Source organism: Alosa pseudoharengus, unplaced genomic scaffold, assembly GCF_046254945.1.
Source record: "Alosa pseudoharengus isolate Yale_2024_CS ecotype anadromous, Long Island Sound unplaced genomic scaffold, YU_APseudo_1.1 YU_APseudo_1.1_scf_4, whole genome shotgun sequence".
Lineage (NCBI taxonomy): Eukaryota > Metazoa > Chordata > Actinopteri > Clupeiformes > Clupeidae > Alosa > Alosa pseudoharengus.
The window spans coordinates 11592117-11613314 of NW_027468774.1; the positions used below are offsets into that span (position 1 = coordinate 11592117).

Here is a 21198-nt window from a genome sequence, read left to right on the forward strand (position 1 = left end):
AAATGTTGTATTATAGTCTTTCAGAGTGAAAACCCCTCCACTTTCATCCTAACAATGGATGAAACAATGGTGTTTTTTACGCACCTGAAGTCCACATCTGAGCGCAACATTATCCTTCTACATCAAAGGCCTTTGGTGCCCATCAAACTTTCCCTGGTGTACCAACACATTTATGTTGACAAAATGAACATTCAATGGCATAAGCCACCTACCTACCAAACTTACTTTTGTGTATAATAATGCCTTTCATATTTCACCACAAAGTGAGAAGTGCATTCAGGCTTTTATCAACAAAATTAAATGTTACTTCAGTAGTTAACTTGGTGCACAAGATGAATCATCCAAGTCATAATGTTGTAACATTTTTATGTTTCATATTGATGCCTGTAGTGAAAGAGTGTGGTATCACATTTGGTTAAAGTATAATGCATCCCTCACATACAACTCTGAAACCTATTATTTTCAATGGCTTGCATGGTACAACAACAGTTTGCCCATTAGCCGAGCAGAGTGCTATGCTGGGTATCATATCAACATTGTTCATCTCTGTCTGTGGCACATGGTGGAAACTACTATTTTGCTCTGAACCCAGTGGCCAGCTCATCGCTTACTTTGAACCCCCTTAAAAAAAAACTCAATGTTTGCGGCAGATTTGCAGCAATCTTGTGGGTGATTTGTGGGAAACAAATGAGTTCACTAGAAAATATTGCCAGGAGTTTGCCAATGTTGGCCACTAGAGGCAAACTTCCAGCAAAGTTATGGTAACAATGAGAAGTTTGCCACTACACACTCTGTGAAATGTCTATTTTAAACCAGATTTTCTGTATAGCCAGCACCTGTTATACAGGTCATCTTTGTAGATCCACAGTAGACCATGTATGACCCTTGGATTGGCTTCAAAAAAGCAAAAGCATAGCAACCACTATATGTACCCTAGCAACACCCTAGCAACCATCCTAATTACCCTAGTAACCATGCTAATTACCCTAGCAGCTAACTAGCAACCACCTGTAATGGCAATCTAGCAACCAACATGATTACCTTAGCAACCACCATAGTAGCCAAGTAATTCTGCATAGCAACCATCATATGTACCCTAACAACACCCTAGCAACCATCCTAATTACACTAGCAACACCCTAGCAACAATCTTAATTACCCTAGCAACAACCTAGCAACCACCACTATAATGTCAACCTAGCAACCATCATAGCAACCAACATGATTACCCTCGCAACCAGCATAGCAACTGTGTTATTTAGCATAGCAACCACCATATCTACCCTAACAACACCCTCGTAAATGGTGTAAAACAGTGATTCATTTGCATGGTTAGCCCGATGCCTGAGGCACCCCTATTGAAAACCTGTTGGTAGCATCGGCTAACTAGCGCCAGATTTCAGAGTGCAGGGGACAAGCCGAGATGAGCTATGAGTCAAAAGTTCACACTCTGTATCATGTTTCAACACACTTTAGGTCAATATCACACCAAACTTCTCCTTTAAGTGTGAGTCTGCGCAGTACTGGGGGGGACCAACTGAAAAACGTTCAATTTGTGTCAAGTTGAGTCTGTTCGTCCATTTCTTTTATTGTCTATGGTATACACATGGTTTGGCTTTAACCCTAGCAACCATGCTATTTAGCATAGCAACTACCATATGTAATCTACAGTGGGCAGTGCTTCGACTTGGCCAGCTTCACTCGCGGTCCGCGCGTGGGATCACGCGGTATCACGCGACTTTAATTTGTATTTTTCCAGTGAGACGCTGCAACAACCCAAACAACCGGTAGATGGCTCAAGTGAGCAGGGTGTCTCGTAAAAAGAAATGGAGCCTGGAAAACCCTACACAGACTTCACTACAGACTTTAGCAGACTGGTTTAGAAATAATTTAATAGCCAGAAATATGCCTGCCCTGCCCTAATAAAGAAATATTTGGTTAACTGCGAGTGAATCCCGTTTGCAGCCGTAGAAGAAACGCAGGACAAATTAAACATTCTGGTTTTCTCCGAGTGCAACGATGATAGACAGACATCATTTGGACAAAATATAGAGCATATTAACCTCCGTTGCTCAGCCAAATGCCTTCCTGTTACGTCCTGTTATCACAGAGTTACAGGCGATAAACGATTTTTGATGGTCACAAGTTTACTTCATTAGCGGTTTATTTATTTTTTTATTATTAAAGAGTGTTTTTCATTTAAAGGTTTGACTTTGTGCTTATTCAGTAGGGCATTTAGTGCTCTCCTCAATACCAGACGTTCACATTGCATGTTTGTAATGGATGCAACCGCGAGATAGGCTATGCGTTTGACGGCAATGAGTTGTTAACAGACATGAACCAAGACATATAGCCCAGCAGCAATCTAGGGACTGTTCGTTATTTATTGAAGGGGCCACCGGAGGAATTTTGAGTGCTTCAGTTGCAAGTTGCATGACCCTCTCTTGCCTGCTAGAAATTGTTCAATGACCCTCCGACAGAATTGTTAAAAAAGACATGACCCTCCCCTGCCATTTGTCGCTGTCTTCCGCCCGCGCCACAGCCACACACTGTGATAACGTTCTTAAATCAATCTTTCACGTGAGCTTGCATGCTACCAGTCCTTCCTTTTCAGATGTGTTGCGCCTGTTTGCACAATTTCACAAATAATCATATGTGATTAATAATATGACAAATAATCCCTGTGCACGGGACCGAAACAATGCATGCCAACTTTTTCCGTGTTTCTCACGTATTTTAACTTTCCCCCGCTGTCTTGCCGTTTTAATGTTTTCCCGTAGAATATCCCATATTTTAATACTCTCATAACAGCCCTGCCATCGGGCCTGTCTCTGTGTTGCCCTATTGCTACCCCTTGCCCTTCCAACGAAACAGATGTCTTCAAATAATCGTTTTCCTTGCTTGAAGGCGAACTTAGAGTGATGTTAACCTATTTAAGTTTTACGGCGTGATTGTCGTGAGAGCACGATTCATTGGCGCTCAGCCTTATGTCTATGTGCGCACCTGAGGCTACTCAGCTACAAGAGAAAGAATTTCCCCTCTTTGTATGTTCACTGCAAGTTGGCCTACCATAACTTACCAACTCTGCACTGTAGACCCTAACTGGCCTAATATTAACTTTCAGTGTTTTACGATGTCTTTGTCATGGGGAAGTGTTTTTCCCCATCCATTTATTCTAGGTTACTGTCAGTGACTGCCGTGAGAGAAGCGGGGTCTGTGTTGTGTTGCGTTGGGTTAATCTATTTTCATTGGGCATACCGTGCCGTGTCGTCCACAGCTCTTCAGTTCTGAAGCCAAAATTACTCCTTTTGAAACAATGAGTGCAGGAAGCGCGTTTGTATGGTTATATTGCTTGACGGGGGGATCCCAAGCAGCTTTCAGCCATAAGGCTACTTTGAGAACATTTCAATTCACCCGACACTAATATTCAAAATGTTGAAAACTATTTCGGCATAGCCTATAAAGCAGTTTAATTAAATGGAATGTTAGTTGTAAACAAACGAGCTACTTGGTGAGGCTTGGCCTCACAGATGCGCTCGTGCCTTACAGTAGATGGCAGGAAAAATCTTCACGATAGGCCTATTAACTAACCACCCGATTCACGTTGGCTGGGGGGAAGGGGGGCCATCAGACATTTGTGCCCAGTTAATCCGGCCCTGCCCCAACAAATCACACCTTCCCACCTCTGACAGCTGAAAAGAAGTCAAGAGGACTCCTTACTCATAGACCCATTCACAAACCTGCGTCATTTTGTGTTTTGAAATCCTATCTAGCTACAGGAGCTTCCAATCGTGAGGAAGCAATTTTGTATTGTAGGCATAACTAACATGCAATAACGCCGCCAACAACAACCAAAACTAGGCTAATCATTGTCAACATGTAAATTAAATGTAACATTATGAATCAAATTAAAATGTTCTCTTTTGCAAACGTAGGCATAGTAACAGAATCATTTAATAATGTTACAAAGATACTACATCAATCCATATATTAGGCTACTAGGCTATTTTTTTTGCCTTGATTCATTTAGGCTAGGCCTTTTTATTCAGGGGCCGTATTCACAAAGAATTTTAAGGCTAAATGTAGCTCCTAACGGCGAATTTAGGAGCAACTCCTAAAAATAATGGGCGTGTCACTCCTAACTTTAGGACTCCTAATTTTTTCACAAAAAGTAATTCACGAAGCATTTTAGACCTAAAAGTAACACCTAAGTCTGGGACAGCTTAAGTCGAGAGGACTCCTAACTCACTAAGACCTATTCATAAACAGCTTTTTTGTGGCATTTTACGTTGGAATGTTTTGAAGTGCGTAGCCTATGCGCAACAGGAGCTTCCAATCGCGAGGGAACAATTTTGCATTCATAAAAGGGATGCAATAACGCCACCAACAACAACATTGTTAACATGTAAATTAAATGTAACGTTTCATTGTGAATCAAATTAAAATGTTCTCCTCTTTGCCAACGTAGCCTAGGCATATGGTGACAGATTAATTTAATAATGTTGCAAAGGTAGGCTACTGCATCAATCCATAGGCCTATGTTTCATTAGGCTACTAGGCTATTTGCTTTGCCTTACTCTTTATTCATTTAGGCTAGGCCTTTTTATTCAGTTATTAATCATCTTCCATCCTTCGCACTACTTGTGTCGCAAGCATTCTCCGACCTGTCACCTGTCACTCATCATCGGAAGAGAGGTGTTTGGAATTCCCGCGTTACAATCGTCAGCCAATCAAGGTGGTCACTTCAGTCAAGCTCGTGCATGAGTAATGACGTCATCCATAGCCACGAAGACTCACTCCTAGTTTAGGAGTTGTCTGAAAGGCTTTGTGAATAACTTTTAAGAGAAAACTTCAAGCTAAAATCTTTAAGTGCGATTTAGGAGTAGCCTACTCCCAGTAGTAAGATAAAAGCCTTTGTGAATAGCCTACGGCCCCAATTATTCATCATCTTCCGTCCTTGTGTAGCGCACGCATTCTGAGACCTGTCACCTGCCACTCATCATCATAAGGGAGGTGTTTGGAAGCATGCCCGCGTTACAATCATCAGCCAATCAAGGTGGTCACGCTTGCCCATTTATCCAAATTAATGGTCGAATATGATGATCATTGTTATTTAAGAACATGCAGTGTGCGTAGGGTACCAAAAACATCTTGCTCGTAAAAAAACATCATAACGAACATTCTGGCGGGTCTGTTGGCTGCGCAAACCACATGCCTTTATTTTGGGCAAGCCTGCATTCATTCATTCATTCATTCATTCATTCAACCTTTATTTATTCTCGGAGGGTCATTGAGGGAAGCCCTCATTTTCAATGAAGCCTAGATTACAGAAGCGAAGCAAAGCACTCCACAAACAAGACAACATTCGAGGCCTTCTGTTGAAGAATTTTATATAAAGCCTGCGATAACAGTAATCCTCCTGCCCCTGATAGGCCTACCACAGCTGTGGATAGTGTGGAATGTTCAAGTAATAACACAATCCAATGTGTGTCTCAATTGTCCCCCGCTGACCACCTCACTAGGCCTGTTAAACTCGATTCCTTTTAAGGATCCGGGTTATTCTGAGTCACTCACTAAACTGATCCGGGTTGAACGAGTCACTTGAGTCACTTGAGTCAGTATTGCTAAATCGCAAAGAAATTCAGTCCTACCTTCAAGCAGTGCAGTGGGGTGCTTCATTTCGTTAAGTGCCTTCTCATGTTGGATGTGGATCCTCCATGATTTGAAACCAGGTTTTTGCAGTACTTGCATTTAGCCTAAGAGTTTTGGTCTCCTGGTCAAAGTGCATCCACACATTGTTCATCTTTTTGGTGCTCATGTTCAGAAACTTTGATCTTATTGACAGGGAGGGTAGCCTATATTATAATAATTAATTATTTGTTGTTGTTTTGTTAACAATAGAAAATTGGCCTAGGTCTAATGCTACTCTGCTACAATGTTTATTACCACTACTATATACTAATAGTAGGCTACTAGGAATCTATTCTGATAGGTATTATAGGCAGCTAATACTAGGCAACTAATATTATTAGCCTATTAATCATAGCTATATATATATATATATATATATATATATATATATATATATATATATATATATCATGTTAGGTAGACTAATATAATATCATATATAATATAATATAATAAAACATAATATAATATAATATAAAATAGCCTAATATAATAGCATCAAAACCTCCACCCACTCACGGGAAAGAAAGCAGTTTGAGCCAGACTGTTTATTTATTGTCTTAGCCTAAGCAATTGACTTTCAATGTAGACATAGAAACAGGAACATAGAAATGCCCTGCAGTGACTAAATTATTATTATTATTATTATTATTATTATTATTATTACTACTACTACTACTACTACTATATTCATTAGGCCTATTATTATTATCACCTTGACACGAGTAGAAACTAGGCTACTTGCTCGTCTACAGATCCACTCATGACAACTAGCCGGCTGATTCGGCTGACTCGCACTCATAACAACAACGTAACCGGCCCGCTTGGCTGATCCGACTGGCTAGCCTACTCTCCATACAGAGCTTGCAATGTTTCAGACTGTCTTCGCGACCTAATTGCATTTTAAAGTAGGCTATGCGTGCAGAATATATGTTATTTCAGAAGTGAACGCATGGCTTTTGTTGTGGATTTTCTTTTAACCTTGACGAGGAGTTACTCGCTCCTCTAAAGATCCACTCATGACAACGTAGCCGGCTGATTCGGCTGACTCGCACTCATAACAATGTAACCGGCCCGCCCTGCAGATCCAACTGACCCGGCTAGCCTGAGCAGCTCCATACAGAGCTTGCAATGTTTCGTACTGTCTTCGCGACCTAATTGCATTTAAAAGTAGGCTATGCCTACGTGTAGAACATTGTATGTTATTTCAGAAGTGAAAGAATGGCTTTTGTTGTAGATTTGCTTTTCACCTTGACGAGGAGTTACTCGCTCGTCTACTGATCCACTCATGACAACGTAGCCGGCTGATTCGGCTGACTCGCACTCATAACGTAACCGCCCGGCCCAGCGATCCGACTAACCCGGGTATACAAAGCAGCTCCATTAAGAGCGTGCAATGTTTCGGACTGTCTGCGCGACCTAATTGCATTTTAATATGCTACACATCTATACACCAAATCTAAAGTATGCCTAGGCTACATGCAGAACATTGAATGTTATTTTAGAGGTGAAGAATGGCTTTTGTTGTGGAATTGCTTTTCACTTTGAGGAGGAGCTACTCGCTCGTCTACAGCCACTCATGACAACGTAGCCGTAGCCGACTCGTACTCATGTAGCCTAACCGGCTGGCTGATCCGACTAACCCGGCTCTGCGGGAAGTTAACCAGTTATCTCAGACTGCCTGCTCACTCAGTCGCTTGAGTTGATTTGTGGAGTTGTGGTTATCCTACTTACGAAATGGTTACATTTTTGGCAGATATGATGGCTAGTAGGCTAGCTAATGTTGCAAGAGGTTTGTGTGTGGCGCTGTTTATCGTTTTAGATTGAATTGTAGTAGGACTCAACTGATCCGAGTTAATGATACTAGAGACTCGCGACTCGTGGGTTAATTTAAAGATACGGGTGAAAGATCCGAGTGAATCACGACTCAAACAGGCGTACACCTCACACATTTCTCTAGATTTTGCAACGAACTTACATGACACAATGCCATAAAATATGCCAGTTTTAGGACACAGAATAATGTTTGTAATGATAACAAGTTTAACAGTGTAATGAGCTATTCATTGTCGAAGGTGCATGGTGAAGTGAAATTCTTACTTTGGAAAACAAACATTTGCCGATATCATCGCCGATCATCAGAATATTGCAACAGATTCTGTGTTCTGGACTGCAGGTAACTTGTTAAAGGAAAATTCCGGTTTTTAGCACTTTAAGGCCCTTTTCTGGTTTGTTTTGGATGAACTAGAGTGGTGTACACCGAAATTTTGACGATTGGTCCTGTCTTGACTTTTCTGACTCGTTTTGAATCGCCTTTTCACTTCTCAGGGTGGCTGGCAATGGGCATACTGTAGTAGGCTACTCAAACATGTCCTAAAACAACCCTTAACGTTCATTTTCAAAACTGTACAACTCACCGAGTGGTTAGTGGAGTTCGTTGACAATTAAAAGCAAATATATCGGCGTAATGTATGATTCGTATTTGAACCTGAGGCATAGACGGTGGCGCAGTAATATCAACGTGCAATGACAGAAATCAATGGGATTTTACAAAATGCCAAATAAAAGACGACAGAAACTGTATTTCGCTACGCTACTTGTTTTGGAACATCAACGAACACCACTAACCACTCGGTGAGTGGTTTCGGTGTCCACCACTCTAGTTCATCCAAAACAAACCGGAATTTTCCTTTAAACCAGTGGTTCTCAAACTTTTATTTCATTCCTCACTTTGATCAAGGGGCATGACTGATGATAGGCCTAGTGGAGATAACGTGTTATCCCGAGGCTTTTGCAAGTCAGCATCTTCGACGGTAGTCTATTATAAATATATACGTTTTTGATGTCTCAAACGGAGAGCCATACTTAACGATCTCTATGCTACTCAAAAAAAATGTAGGTAACATACAGCAAATTAAGATATTTTTTCATTTTGTGGAGTGGCACCGGTAGGCTATCAAAAGCAGATTTCGATTTTCGCTACCACTGTGTAGTCAAGCCTTAAAGCAACACCAAAGAACTTTCCCTCTGTTGCACACACGCTATTTGTTTATCCAGCACCGGCTTTGCAAATAACATGTCCACAGACAAGGTAGAATATTTTGCATGACTTATAAAAGTACGATGTATTGCGACATCAGATGCAAGTCAAATTTGTAGTTTCTTATGTCTCATTCCATCGAACTACAGATCCGCTACCCGATCTGGCAAACTTACATAGTGCGGTTATAGCCGATAGAGGGCCGCGAAGCGAATGCAAAATTGCCGTTCACCCTGTTACGAGTTGATGAACCACTGAAACGATTTTGGAAACATTATTTTAAGGTATAAAAAAATCTTTGGTGTTGCTTTAAGCCATACCCAAGTAGCCTTAATCGAGGTAATGTTTATTGAATTTGTAGGCTGGGATTCCTCTCGGTAACAATTACGTTTAAAGGTAGCCTAGCCTCCTGCTTTTTCAGAAGGGGCGGCAGTCAGGCTACTGACAGAGCGATGTACAGTGGCAGCAGCGGCGCCGGAACGAGTTTGAAAGTGGGGGTGCAAAAAAAAAGAAAGACAAATCTGGTTTCGGGCTCGGTTCCCCGAGACCATTTTGAAAATTCCAGAGGCCAACTATATACGCACGTTTTCACGTGGGATATTAGATATAAGATAGTTTAATAATAATTTTTAAGGTGCGTGGTTAGGTGCTGTGGTTTCATTCAAGCTGATTGGACTGCAAGTAGCGTCTTTTTACGCACAGAGTGATTTAGTCTAGGCTACAAGTTCTATGAATAATCTGCTTAAATAAACTGCGCCTGATATTGACAGACACAGACACACCAGCATAACCTGAATTTCCATTCAAGGAATAAAGGAGGTAGTCTATAGTCTACAATAATAATAATCTCAATCTCCATTTTCTGTCCTGTGCACGCAGCCAAGCCTTGTTAATGACTGTGATGAAAAGATCTGCACGTAACCTACTTGCTACATTTTGAAGGTTAGCGTAAAAGGTCCCCGGTAACCTGTCACTGTTTATCCCCGTAAGAAAACGACACTAGAATTAGTTACCCAACTGTGCCTGTTCCCTTTGTGTTTGACTGTAATCATGTTATACATTAATTAGTGATTAAAAATGACCTTTCTGCGCTCCATACTTGTAACACGAACTGATCTGACCTGATCTGCCATGAACAAAGTAAAGGCAAAAAAGGTGTTTCTTTGTCTAACAAATTGGGATGCAATGTGAGCCTTGATATACCAATACCATGCAGGAATTTGCTAGGATCTCAAAACCGGATTATGAACATTCTTTGCCATAGAGAAACACTCAATAGCGTTGGATTATAAACATGCTTTGCCACAAAAACAGAGAAAAACGTGAGGTAAGTCGAGCTATATGAAGTTATTATTTTGCGGTCACTTCGTCTGTTTTATATCCCAGAAGGATGTACTTGGTATCAAATGATAGCTCTGTGTCATATCAATCCGATGACAGGTCCGCGAGTAATTCAAACGAGAGTAATGGGTGTGCAGTTGGTTTTTGTACTTGTCACTTTGTCTGTTTTTACAAGCCAGAAGGATCGACATACTTGGTACCAATGGATAGCCCCGTGTCTCCTCTTTCCTCTGATATGCTTGCCATATCTATGCGTTCACGGGTTCGCCGAGTAATTCAAACGAGAGTGGGTGCGCAGGTGAACGCAGAGACTGTAAATATGATGCAATTTGATTTAATTTCATGTTTTTTTTAATCTTCATACTTTAACGTACAGACAAGTGCGTGGTCTCGTTGGAAAGCCCCACTTCTGCTCTGTCACAGGATAAAGGCTTCTCGCTGCTATGAACAGTTGCGGAGCAATGTAACAGAGAATAAAGGGTGTGTTTTTTGACGCACTTTGCATCAATCGGCTTCGAAGGGTTAAAATCTCACGTACCCCCTGGAGTTCCTTCACGTACCCCCATTTGGGAACCACTGCTCTAATCAATGCGATGCCGTGTCGGTGTTGTGGTCAACAACTCCCCTTTTTTTTTTTACTCCCGAAAAGTGGGGGTGCGTTCGCACCCCCTGCACCGGTGCTTCCGGCGCGCTTGAGTGGCAGAGCGACAGTGGTACTAAAGCTTCACGCAGCTTCACGCAGCTTCACGCCTCGTAATGCGTGACTGAAGTGGCCATTTGAAAGCGATGCCCACTGTAGCAACACCCTAGCAACCATCCAAATTACCCTAGCAACACCCTAGCAACCATGTGAATTACCATAGCAACAACCTAGCAACCACCATTATAATGTGACCCTAGCAACCACCATAGCAACCAACATGATTACCATAGAAGCAAGCATAGCAACTGATTTATTTGGCATTGCAACCACCATTTGTACCCTAGCAATGCCCTAGCAACCATCTTAACTACCATAGCAACAACCTAGCAATCACCACTATAATGTCACCATAGCAACCAACATGATTACCCTAGCAACCAGTATAGCAACCGCATTAATTAGCATAGCAACCACCATATGTACCCTAGCAACACTCTAGCAACTATCCTAAGTACCCTAGCAACACCCTAGCAACCATCTTAATTACCCTAGAAACAACCTAGCAGCCACCACTATAATGTCAACCTAGCAACCACCACAGTAACCAACATGATTGCCCTCTCAACCACCAAAGCAACCACATTAATAAGCATAGCAACCACCATATGTACCCTAGCAACCATCTTAACTACCCTAGCAACCACCACTATAATGTCAACCTAGCAACCAACATGATTAGCCTAGCATCCAGCATAGCAACCACATTATTTAGCATAGCAACCATCATATGTACCCTAGGAACCATCCTAAGTACCCTAGCAACCATCTTAATTACCCTAGCAACAACCTAGCAACCACACTATAATGTCAACCTAGCAGCCAGCATAGCAACCACTTTATTTATGTGTTTTGGCTTATTGGATGTTGCGTTAAAGGGACACCAGGCAACGTTTTTGTGTTAATTACTCATCTTCGTAAGTCGGTATATGGTTAAATGACTCATTACAGGGCGAATGAAGACTCTCTCGCCCGCCCCTACTGCCTGTAGGAAGAATATCCCGCTTGCAAGTGTATCGTACCCGACGACCGAAGCAGTTTCAGTTTCCATCCTGCATCCACAGCACAGAGAGAGGCTAACGAAACGCTAGCGATTGTTGCAAATGTGTGTAAAATGGCAGAGCCGGCAAAGAAGCAGCGAAAACCCTTGACGGAAGATGCAAAGAAAAGGAAAAGAGCTTCAGACCGAGCGAGGGGGAGTTTCGTAGAGAAAAAGCATCAGGCTTGCCTGGTGTCCCTTTAATGCAGATAAATTTTGATCCGTGTGCTGGATTTTCACAAATGAGGTACTGTTGCAATCCTTTTGGCGACCTGCACCTGATCAATCCCACTTTTGCAGTTCCTCGGAGATACAATTCTATTTTGAACTTCTTTCAAACTCTCCTGTTTGATGATGATTATGTAAGGCAAGATCAAATCTGGAGTTTTCTTAGAAAGGTAAGGGCTTCTTATTGAGTTACCTCTCAAATAAACGAAACCGACTGCATCACCAAATGCACTGCTATTTTCACGTCCTGTGCAGCTGATTGTTCCGGTATGGACAAGTTTCCAAGTTTTAACTGCGCGCTGGTGTCCTTGTGACCTGTCCATTATACTGAGGACTTGTGACCTTTATTTTTCCGACTCAGGGGGACCAGTGACTTCTGATTCTCTGCCCTTCCATGGTGTGTGTCGGAGAGGGATGATGAAATGGTCTGTGTGCGTGTGGGGTGGGGTTATGCAATGGTGTATGTGTGTGTGTGCTCAGTCCAGACCTAACTGAACACCAAGAAAAATGAGGAACATAATGTGAAGAGTGAAACCAAAGCTCTTTTTATTCCAACTTCTGCAACAGTTGCACTTTCCAGTTATTTTCCATTTCTCATCATATAACTTCCAACCACTAATTAAGGAGAAAAGATGCACAGATCCTCACAGATTGTAAGACAGCTTGGCTCACGCCTAGAACAACGTGGAGGTAGAGGAATGTCTACTCAACAATTTCAACACCTAGGTATGTTGTTTTTACAATGTATTAATTCTACAATGAATGGAAACAAATATCACATTTACATTAAACAAAATCAAATACAAAGTATGTAAGGGATAATGTATAGAATACCGCTCATTATCAAAAAAAAAAAGCCCCGACAGGGCTTTTCCTGATAATGACCAGCATAGGCCTACATTATCCCGCATATTATACGGCTACTTGCCAAAACGAAAAAATAAACTGCACGATATGTCTCTTTACATTTGTTTGTTACTGTTTATTTGTTACCATTTCATTGTGGTGTTTGCTGATAAACAAATAATTTCCAACTCTGAACTAGCAATAATGCTGAACTTGAATCAAACATTCTTTAGAACATAGCTGATCAACCGTCTGCTTTCACTTTTGAATGAAGGTTCAATGCAAGAAGTGACCGCACTACTTGCGGAGTGATATGAAAGACGTGAATAAGAAGCACAAAACCCATTTTTCTTGACAGTGATCTGTTATACATATCAATGGTCTTTTACAAAAAATGATCAGACCTCCGAAACGTTTGAAGGCCCATTTAAGTGAATGGAGCATTCTACAGCATTATTTATTACACAAATAATAATAAACACTGTTAATGAATGCTTTACAAATTGGTTATAACATAGGTATAATTATTTACAACATAATAATTGTTCTATGATAAAATAATTTTTACTCCTACTCCTTGTGTGTGAAAAGTAACCCCTCTAATGTTACTCAGTTTGGAGTTCCTAGTTTAATATTTATTGAAGACATTTGAGGCACTAAGGAGGGCAAGGGAGTGAGACGCTGCTTCATTGGGGTTAAAATGGTACCAAACGTTTAGCTGGGGATTGCAATAGAAGTTAAAATAAATGTATAAGACTAAAGAACCAAAACAGAAAAAGTGAGTAAACACTTCAGTAAGAACTCTCAATATCTAGGAAAACGGATTGTCGTTTTTCAAGTGAAGAAAAAAGGCTGTTCAAATTTGTTTTCAAAAGAGATTGAAGCATTCTAAAAGATAGATAGATAGATAGATAGATACTTTATTGATCCCCAGGGGAAATTCAAGGTCTCAGCAGCATACATACAACACAAACACATTCTTTAACAGCAGAAAGAGTAATTAAAGTAGCTGATGAAAGATGGAGTAGCATGGAGTAGTGATCAGTGCAACAGCTGGATCACTGTGAGCATGACGTCCTAAAGCCTTGATACCGAACAAATTAAGACTGTGCTTACAGAAATGCCTCTTAGAATCGATGAGTGGATGGGGAGTTTCCATTATGCATAGGTCAGCAAAGAATTACTTGCATGTTCCCAAGAACTGGCCAAGAACTTAAGGGGAACATTGGTTTAAACCACAATTTGCCTCTCCAAGTAAAATTAGAGGAAGCTCCAATGCCTCTATAATGCTTTTACATGATCATTATGTTTATTAATTTGAACTACGTTACATCATAAATCCAAAATGGCCGATGTCAGTGGATATGACTCGTGATCTCTGGAATATGGAATACTATTATTGTACAAGACATATGCATATGGATATGGGGCTTCATTTATCTATTCTATCTATTTATTTATATTATGGGTTTTTTACTTTAATTTCTATGAGTGGTAATGTAAGCGATGGCAGCTGTCATGTATCAAATGAGTGGTCCAAATGTCCACTGTAGTGGACTTCATGCATTAAGGGTTAAAGTAGGTTTTTATATACCCTGTGTCAGTTGGGTAAAAAACATAGGTAATTAATATTATTGTGAATCTGAATGAATATATATGATATTGTTGCAAATATGTTATATTTTAGAATATTATCATTATTGATTTTATATTGTTAATGCACAGTGTGGTGTATCTTATATATGTATATGTAAATATTGAAAAAAACATCACTTGGATATGGTTTGGGGTTATCCAAAAAGGTTTTTAAAAATCTATTTTATGCATAATTCATGTCCAGGCAGACAAATTCCATCTTCCTTGGTTGATACCATAGTGTACCCTTCTGCAGTCTGTTTCAGAGACTAACTATATATACATCATCAACTCAGAGGTCAGAAAAGAGAATATAAGCACATGAATTTAAGAAAAGATAAAATCAGCACATGACTATGCAGCTTACATTATACATAAAGTAAAAAAAAGTATTTTCACCAATAATCAATAACAATGTTTCTGCACCTGTATTTATATTATACATAAGAGAGTTGAGTGTGAGTGTATGAAAAAGCAATGAATCAGATGCAAATAGCAAATAACAGTCAAAGCTAACAACAATTTCTCATGTTTACATTTGCTTTTTCCATCAGCACATCTCCTTTCTATTTCATCTCTGACAGGTAAGGAGTTACAACAGACATGTTGTTTCATCAGTACAATATATTAGTTAAAAATAATTTCAAAGCATTGTATGGGGTTTTTGTATTAGCTACTGAATCGCCTTAATGAGCCATATTCTTTTCAGAATTTGAGTCTGATACTGCATGATTTGAACTTGATTATGGGGCGTGTTTCAACCGATACAGGGGGAAAACGCCTCTGTACTCAATTGGATAGACCTAACCAATCAGGGGGTCGTTTCTAGAAAAGTTAGCAATGACGTTGCTCAACCACCGTGGTACGACGCAAAACAAACAAATCTTTTTTCCAAAAAAAACTTGCGACCAAACAACGACATTGTTACACCTGTTTCCAGAAACCATCATACCTGTGTCGCAATTCGCTACCTCCGACGTTCGAACACCGTAGTTCCAACAACGTTGTTGATGATGCAGTGGTACATTTCATTGGTGGAAACAGTGGCAACGTGTAATAGAAAATAAGAATTAAAAAAAAAATGTCGACATAGGCCGTGGTAGAGAATTTCTAGGGGGCCCTAGAAATTCTCTACCACGGCCTATGTCGACATTTTTCTAATTTAAACCGAGTGATTAATGCTGGCATTGTCATTGCCATCAGCAAAAACCTAAACCTATGGCAAGCATATAAAACAGTTAACTTAAGCCAACCAATATGAGTCATTATGTGTGTTAAATATCTATGTTGGAAAAAATATATAGCCTGGACGAATTTCTTGATATCGCAATGTTTATCAACTGTCTCGTGGCTTAGCGGCAGCGCGTCAGTGCACTGCGCGCTTGGCCGGAGTTCGCATCCTCTCTCTTTTTTTCACCTCTAAGTAAGAGTAGGCCTACGAGACACAACAATAGGTTTTGATCATACATATTTATGCATATAGTTACTCTACATGGAGAGACCAATAGGTACAAGACTTCAGTCAAAAACAATTGAATCTACGTGTCACTAGTTCACCTGCAGTTAGCGAGAAGCAAGAGGATAATCTCAGAAGAAAATCGAACCTACAATGCTGGGATAACAAGTCACCTGCTTTAGCCACTACACCATTTAGCCTATCACTATGCTGGAAGTAGGGTCTTGTTGAATATTCACTGATTTTATGCAAATATCACCAGTTAATCTGCTCACCAGCTAAGAGGGGTATTTCACAAAGGCAGAATTAAGACATCCAAGATAAGTGATAAAGCGAGGTTTGATATAGCGTTGTCTGGTCATCCTAGCTCAACAAGTTTCACTAATGCCAATCCAGGATGAGTAGGAGCGACTATGTCAAGCCAATTGTAAGTAATTCAGGATGTGTGCATGTTCTCGTTTATGCTCCAAAGTGCCCACGGTTGGAGTAAAAAAGATAGCGTAATTCACACAAAGTGAACAACCGCTTTTGATATAGACTAACAATGAAGTAAAGTTGTCCTTTTTGGAATGGGGGATCATGGCTATTTCTGTAAAACAGCAGGAGTAGGCGTGGTAGACAAACTGAATGCAAATTTACGTATGAACCCACGTAGATGCACATAGTATGATATACCTTAATATTAGGTTGAAAATACCGTCGAAAACTTGCCCCTCTACTTCCAATCAACTACAGAAGGCTATTCATCAAATGTCTATCAACAAAAGAAGCAAACGAGTACCTATAGGCCTATGTTAATAATTATAAGGCTATCACAATTAAAATCATAACCATATGGTAGTAGGCAGACAATCTGTTTTGTTTTGCGAGCAAATACATTCAGCAAATAGTAAATGGAATAAAGCTCCTTAAAAATTAACACGGAGGTCTGATTTGAATGACAGCTAGCTGAGCCAATAAGACAACATAATTAGGCTACCATCTTGAATTTCCCCTTGGGGATCAATAAAGTATCTATCTATCTATCTATCTATTAGAATTAACTTAGCTTGGCTGTTTGTTAGCCTGGGGGTCGTTTCTAGAAAAGTTAGAAACGACGTTGCTCAACAACCATGGTACGACGCAACTTGCGACCAAACAACAACATTGTTACACCTGTTTCCAGAAAGCATCGTACCTATGTAGGGTAGGTAGCCCAGTAGGGGAGTCAATCTCCTAATGAAAATTAAGCTACAGGATAGATCTATCATTGAGTCACGAGATAAACATCCACTTCGTAATTTTTGGTTAGGCGGTTGTGATTTTTGGTTAGGCGCTCCAGACACCAACTGGGACTACCAAGGAACGACACAAGTGCGACTGCCCAGGGGCAGTAGTTCAAACGACCAAACTTTGCGTCCTTGTTTGCGATTGAGAGTTTGAACTACCCTTTCTAGAAACACCAAATCCAAGAACGACGGAGCGAACTCCCATGGTTGCGATGCAAGTTAGCCAACGACGGTTTTCTAGAAACGAGCCCCTGTTCCGGTAATCCATTGTTCCATTGACTTCGCAGCAATGTTCTGGCCGCGATTGCAATGTCCCAGAGAATGATCAAAGTCCCGATCACTGCAATAAACTTGACGAACATATTTCCCAGTATGATCGCCAGGTACAGCCTTTGTTACAAATTGGTACAATAGACAAAACTCCACAAAAACACCACAAACAAACAAAGCCAGGTGCCGTGCCTAGGGTCAGCACTGGCGTCATGCGCCCCTAGTGGAGAGATAAGTGTAAATACATGTAACATGTTTGCATATCAATGTTCAACAGAATTATTTTTAAAAACGGAGGGGATATAAACTGTAGGCAGTTTTTATCCGTTTTTTCCTCATAGCCTACCCTAGGCCAACTACACTCTAAACCCGAACTAGTTGCCATTACTAGAAAATTGCGTGGAAACCGACTGCCTTAAAAACCATTCTAGTTTTTACAAAACATAAAACTAAACAGTTGTGTCAACTCAGGGTATATACAGAAATTCTTAAGTTGAATTTAATACCTTTTAATACCTTTTTTAATACCTTCACAATATTGTTTAATACCAACACGACTTCAAGCTGCAACTAGCGGCAACCTTTCGAAATTCAGTGTTGGGGGTGACTAATTATAAAGTAACAGATTACTGTCATTTTTGTTACTTAACTTTCTGAGTAAGAAAGTGTAGCAATGCTTACAATTCACATCAAGTATCTTACTGTATCTTACTTACAGTATCTTACTGTTACAGTTACTGGATACTTTGTTCCTTTTTTGCTTCAATAAAAACACTGGCCTATACACAATTATTTGTTATTTAATCCTAACCCAAGATAAAAAGTTATTTAATTGTTATGTGTAGGAAGAGCACACACCACTTCTCCAGCACTACACTCTTTCTTTCACTATTATATCATTCTCTCTCAATCAAGACAAAATGACAAATGAAAATCAGAAAAGGTTTACTGGACTTTCTTCTAAAAAGGCCTACGACCATACGCAGTACACACACACACACACCCTTGCTGTCTCATATAATTTGCCAGTCAAGGTATCACATTCAAAAATAGACTGTCACATTTTACAAAAATACTAATTATTAATTGGGTGCTGCTGGAGAAAGAGGGCCCCATGTGATAAAATACTTTTGGGCCTGCATGCTCCCTGTGACGAAAATTTTGAAAAATAACCCCTTAAATGGTGACTTCTGGGGAATTTTGTGGAAACTAATTGACAAATTGACTTAAAATATATTATATTATAATATATTGATAGCATATTACTATACAGCCTATACAAACCTACACAGGTTCTTATATTCAACTAATTTTAAGCAAGTCTATTAGAACTTTGATTACTAATAGCTTCAATGACGCATATTTATGTGGAGACAGTAGCCCTACATGGCCGATGAGCCAGGCAGTCGAATCTTCCACCTCTGATTACGTCCGCCCATTCTTGTTTGCTGGCTAGTAGACTCCAGAGCGGTAGAAAAACGGCTCTGGTAGACTCCATATGTGACCTGACGGCATTCACTCCCATCCAGGGGCATTTTTTGTCTTTTTACAGATGTGGTAATAAGCCTCTTGGCTGTTGCCAACTAGCCTAAGCCAGTCTTTGAATCTCGAGTCCTCTAACCAAATGTCTGAAAAAATAAAATTTCCCATGACATCGTCAATGGTAGCGAACTTTTGGCAACAAGTTTAGGCAGTAAGCCAGCCGTATATCCAGTTTGAGGATAGAGTTTGAGGGGGCGCTAAAAGTTTTTACCGCAAACGCACATATCGCTCAGGTCCTACTCGCACATATAAATAAAATAATATAAATAAATTCACGCGAATTTTAGGAGATAGGCCTGCACTTAACACAAATGGAAAACATCATAGTTAGTGGTTCGAAAATTTAATACCTCATCAGATGACGTTTATTACTTTTTAATACTTTTAAATGGCCTTAAATTTGGCTAATTTCTTTTACTACCTTTTAATACTTTTTACAACCCCGCGGACACCCTGCAACTAATAACCTTATGTTGATGCTGTAGACAAATTAAGCTTACATTAGTAGTATTTACACAAAATCTTTAGTTCACTTAAATGATTGTTTCAGAAGTTGCAGTTGTATAAAATAACTATAGGTTAAAATGCATGTTTAAAAGCTCATTAAAATATGAACTAATCTAAGTTCTGTAGATATTATTGTTTTATTTTAAGATTAGGCCACTGTATTAATTTAATTGTTTTATTAAAAGTTGAAGAGAAATTAATCACAATGTATAGGAATGCCTTTTATTATTGATAAAACATGAACAACATTCAAACTCATAAATATTCCACATCCACTGTATCTTGAAGATGAAGAACCTATAAAAAAGAACATAAGAAAACAAAGTTTTAGTCCATGTTCATTTACTCAGTTGAAATAAAAGTTTGCTAGAACTATATCACTGTTATCATGCAACAAATGGGTAATGAGTGAATGGACATCGACTAACATTAGCCAAAAGCTAACCAACATGTGCTGCTATTGTTAGCTAAAACTGTCTACAGACAGAAACACCAATTTCAATGATAAAGTCTGAATTAAACTAAGTAGCACCAAGACAAGTATATTTACACGAAAATATATTGTTATAATCTGCCATACACACCCATTGGAATGCTAAGGTAGCTACCACGAGCTAACTTTACCTTAGTTTTCTCAGGTTGTAAGTTAATCATGTAAACAAACATTTAGCTAACTGTCAAACTGAACATAATTTTGGGTTATTTCATCAGAATTTTCATTTTTCACCAAGTTCATCAGAAAGTTCACCCACCATTTAATGTAGCCTATTTGTCACAGCAGCAAGATGCATGGAGTCACTCATGTCTCCTGTGGACTGAGTGAGGAGAAGCAGGAGGAACGGTTGATGGGCAGAATTTTTATTAGACCCCTCCTCTGCCTTGCAAAAACATAAAATGTATCATTGTCTCTGCTTATCATGATCAGTGCACTGTATATTTCACTTAAATAGTACAATCAACTAATTTCTTTTAGTTATGACATAGGGTTTTCACAAAACACACAAACATTAGTAGTGATCACCTAACATATTTATTACAACTAAATCTGGGTTTACAGTGTACATATCTCTTAGATTTCGCTAATGAGTGTTGTAGGAGATATTGACGGCACAATAACTTTTACAAAACACCAGAAAACAACGTTAAGGCATTTGTGGAGAAGAAGGATGGTTAGTGTGTTCTCATGGTAAGTTATTTCGTTGCTCTGATTGGTTAGGTCTATCCAATTGAGTGCAGAGGCATTCCCCCTCTGTATTGGTTGAAACACGCCCCATAATTACATCCCAATGGAGCACTATTAGACTCATATTCTGACTAGAATTGAGAATGGCTACGTCAGGCTAGGTTTTTCCAGATCCCATACACTCAGTTCAGGTACAAGTGAGATACATCATTCTACAACTGTAATGTGTGTTCTTCCACAGTATTACGAAAACATTATAATAAAGTAGTGGTGCAACGGATCATCATTGATCCGTGATCCGTTCGGATCAATTATTTCGGTTTGGCACACACATGATCCGCGGATTGATTTATGAAAAAACAATTGTGCGCATGTTCAGTCCACACACAGCGTGGTCATGGCGAGCGGAGGAACGGAGGAGCTTGAACGCCCCGCGTCATTTAAATCCCCTG

At 39.8% G+C, this 21198-nt stretch overlaps 1 protein-coding gene across 6 annotated transcripts in view; it reads left to right on the plus strand.

The window, feature by feature from the left end:
* Nucleotides 1–12542: 12542 nt before the first annotated feature.
* Nucleotides 12543–21198, plus strand: part of LOC143101692 (scavenger receptor cysteine-rich type 1 protein M130) — a 50880-nt gene continuing 42224 nt past the window's right edge. For 3 of the 6 annotated variants that reach the window (XM_076264829.1, XM_076264835.1, XM_076264833.1), the window contains exons 1-2: nt 12544–12765; nt 15075–15104. In XM_076264829.1, the coding sequence (XP_076120944.1) occupies nt 12672–12765; nt 15075–15104 (124 nt within the window). In that variant the 5' untranslated portion in view covers nt 12544–12671. Of the gene's footprint in view, nt 12766–15074; nt 15105–21198 lie in introns of all 6 variants that reach the window. The other 3 variants (XM_076264834.1, XM_076264832.1, XM_076264831.1) reach the window with 2 other exon arrangements.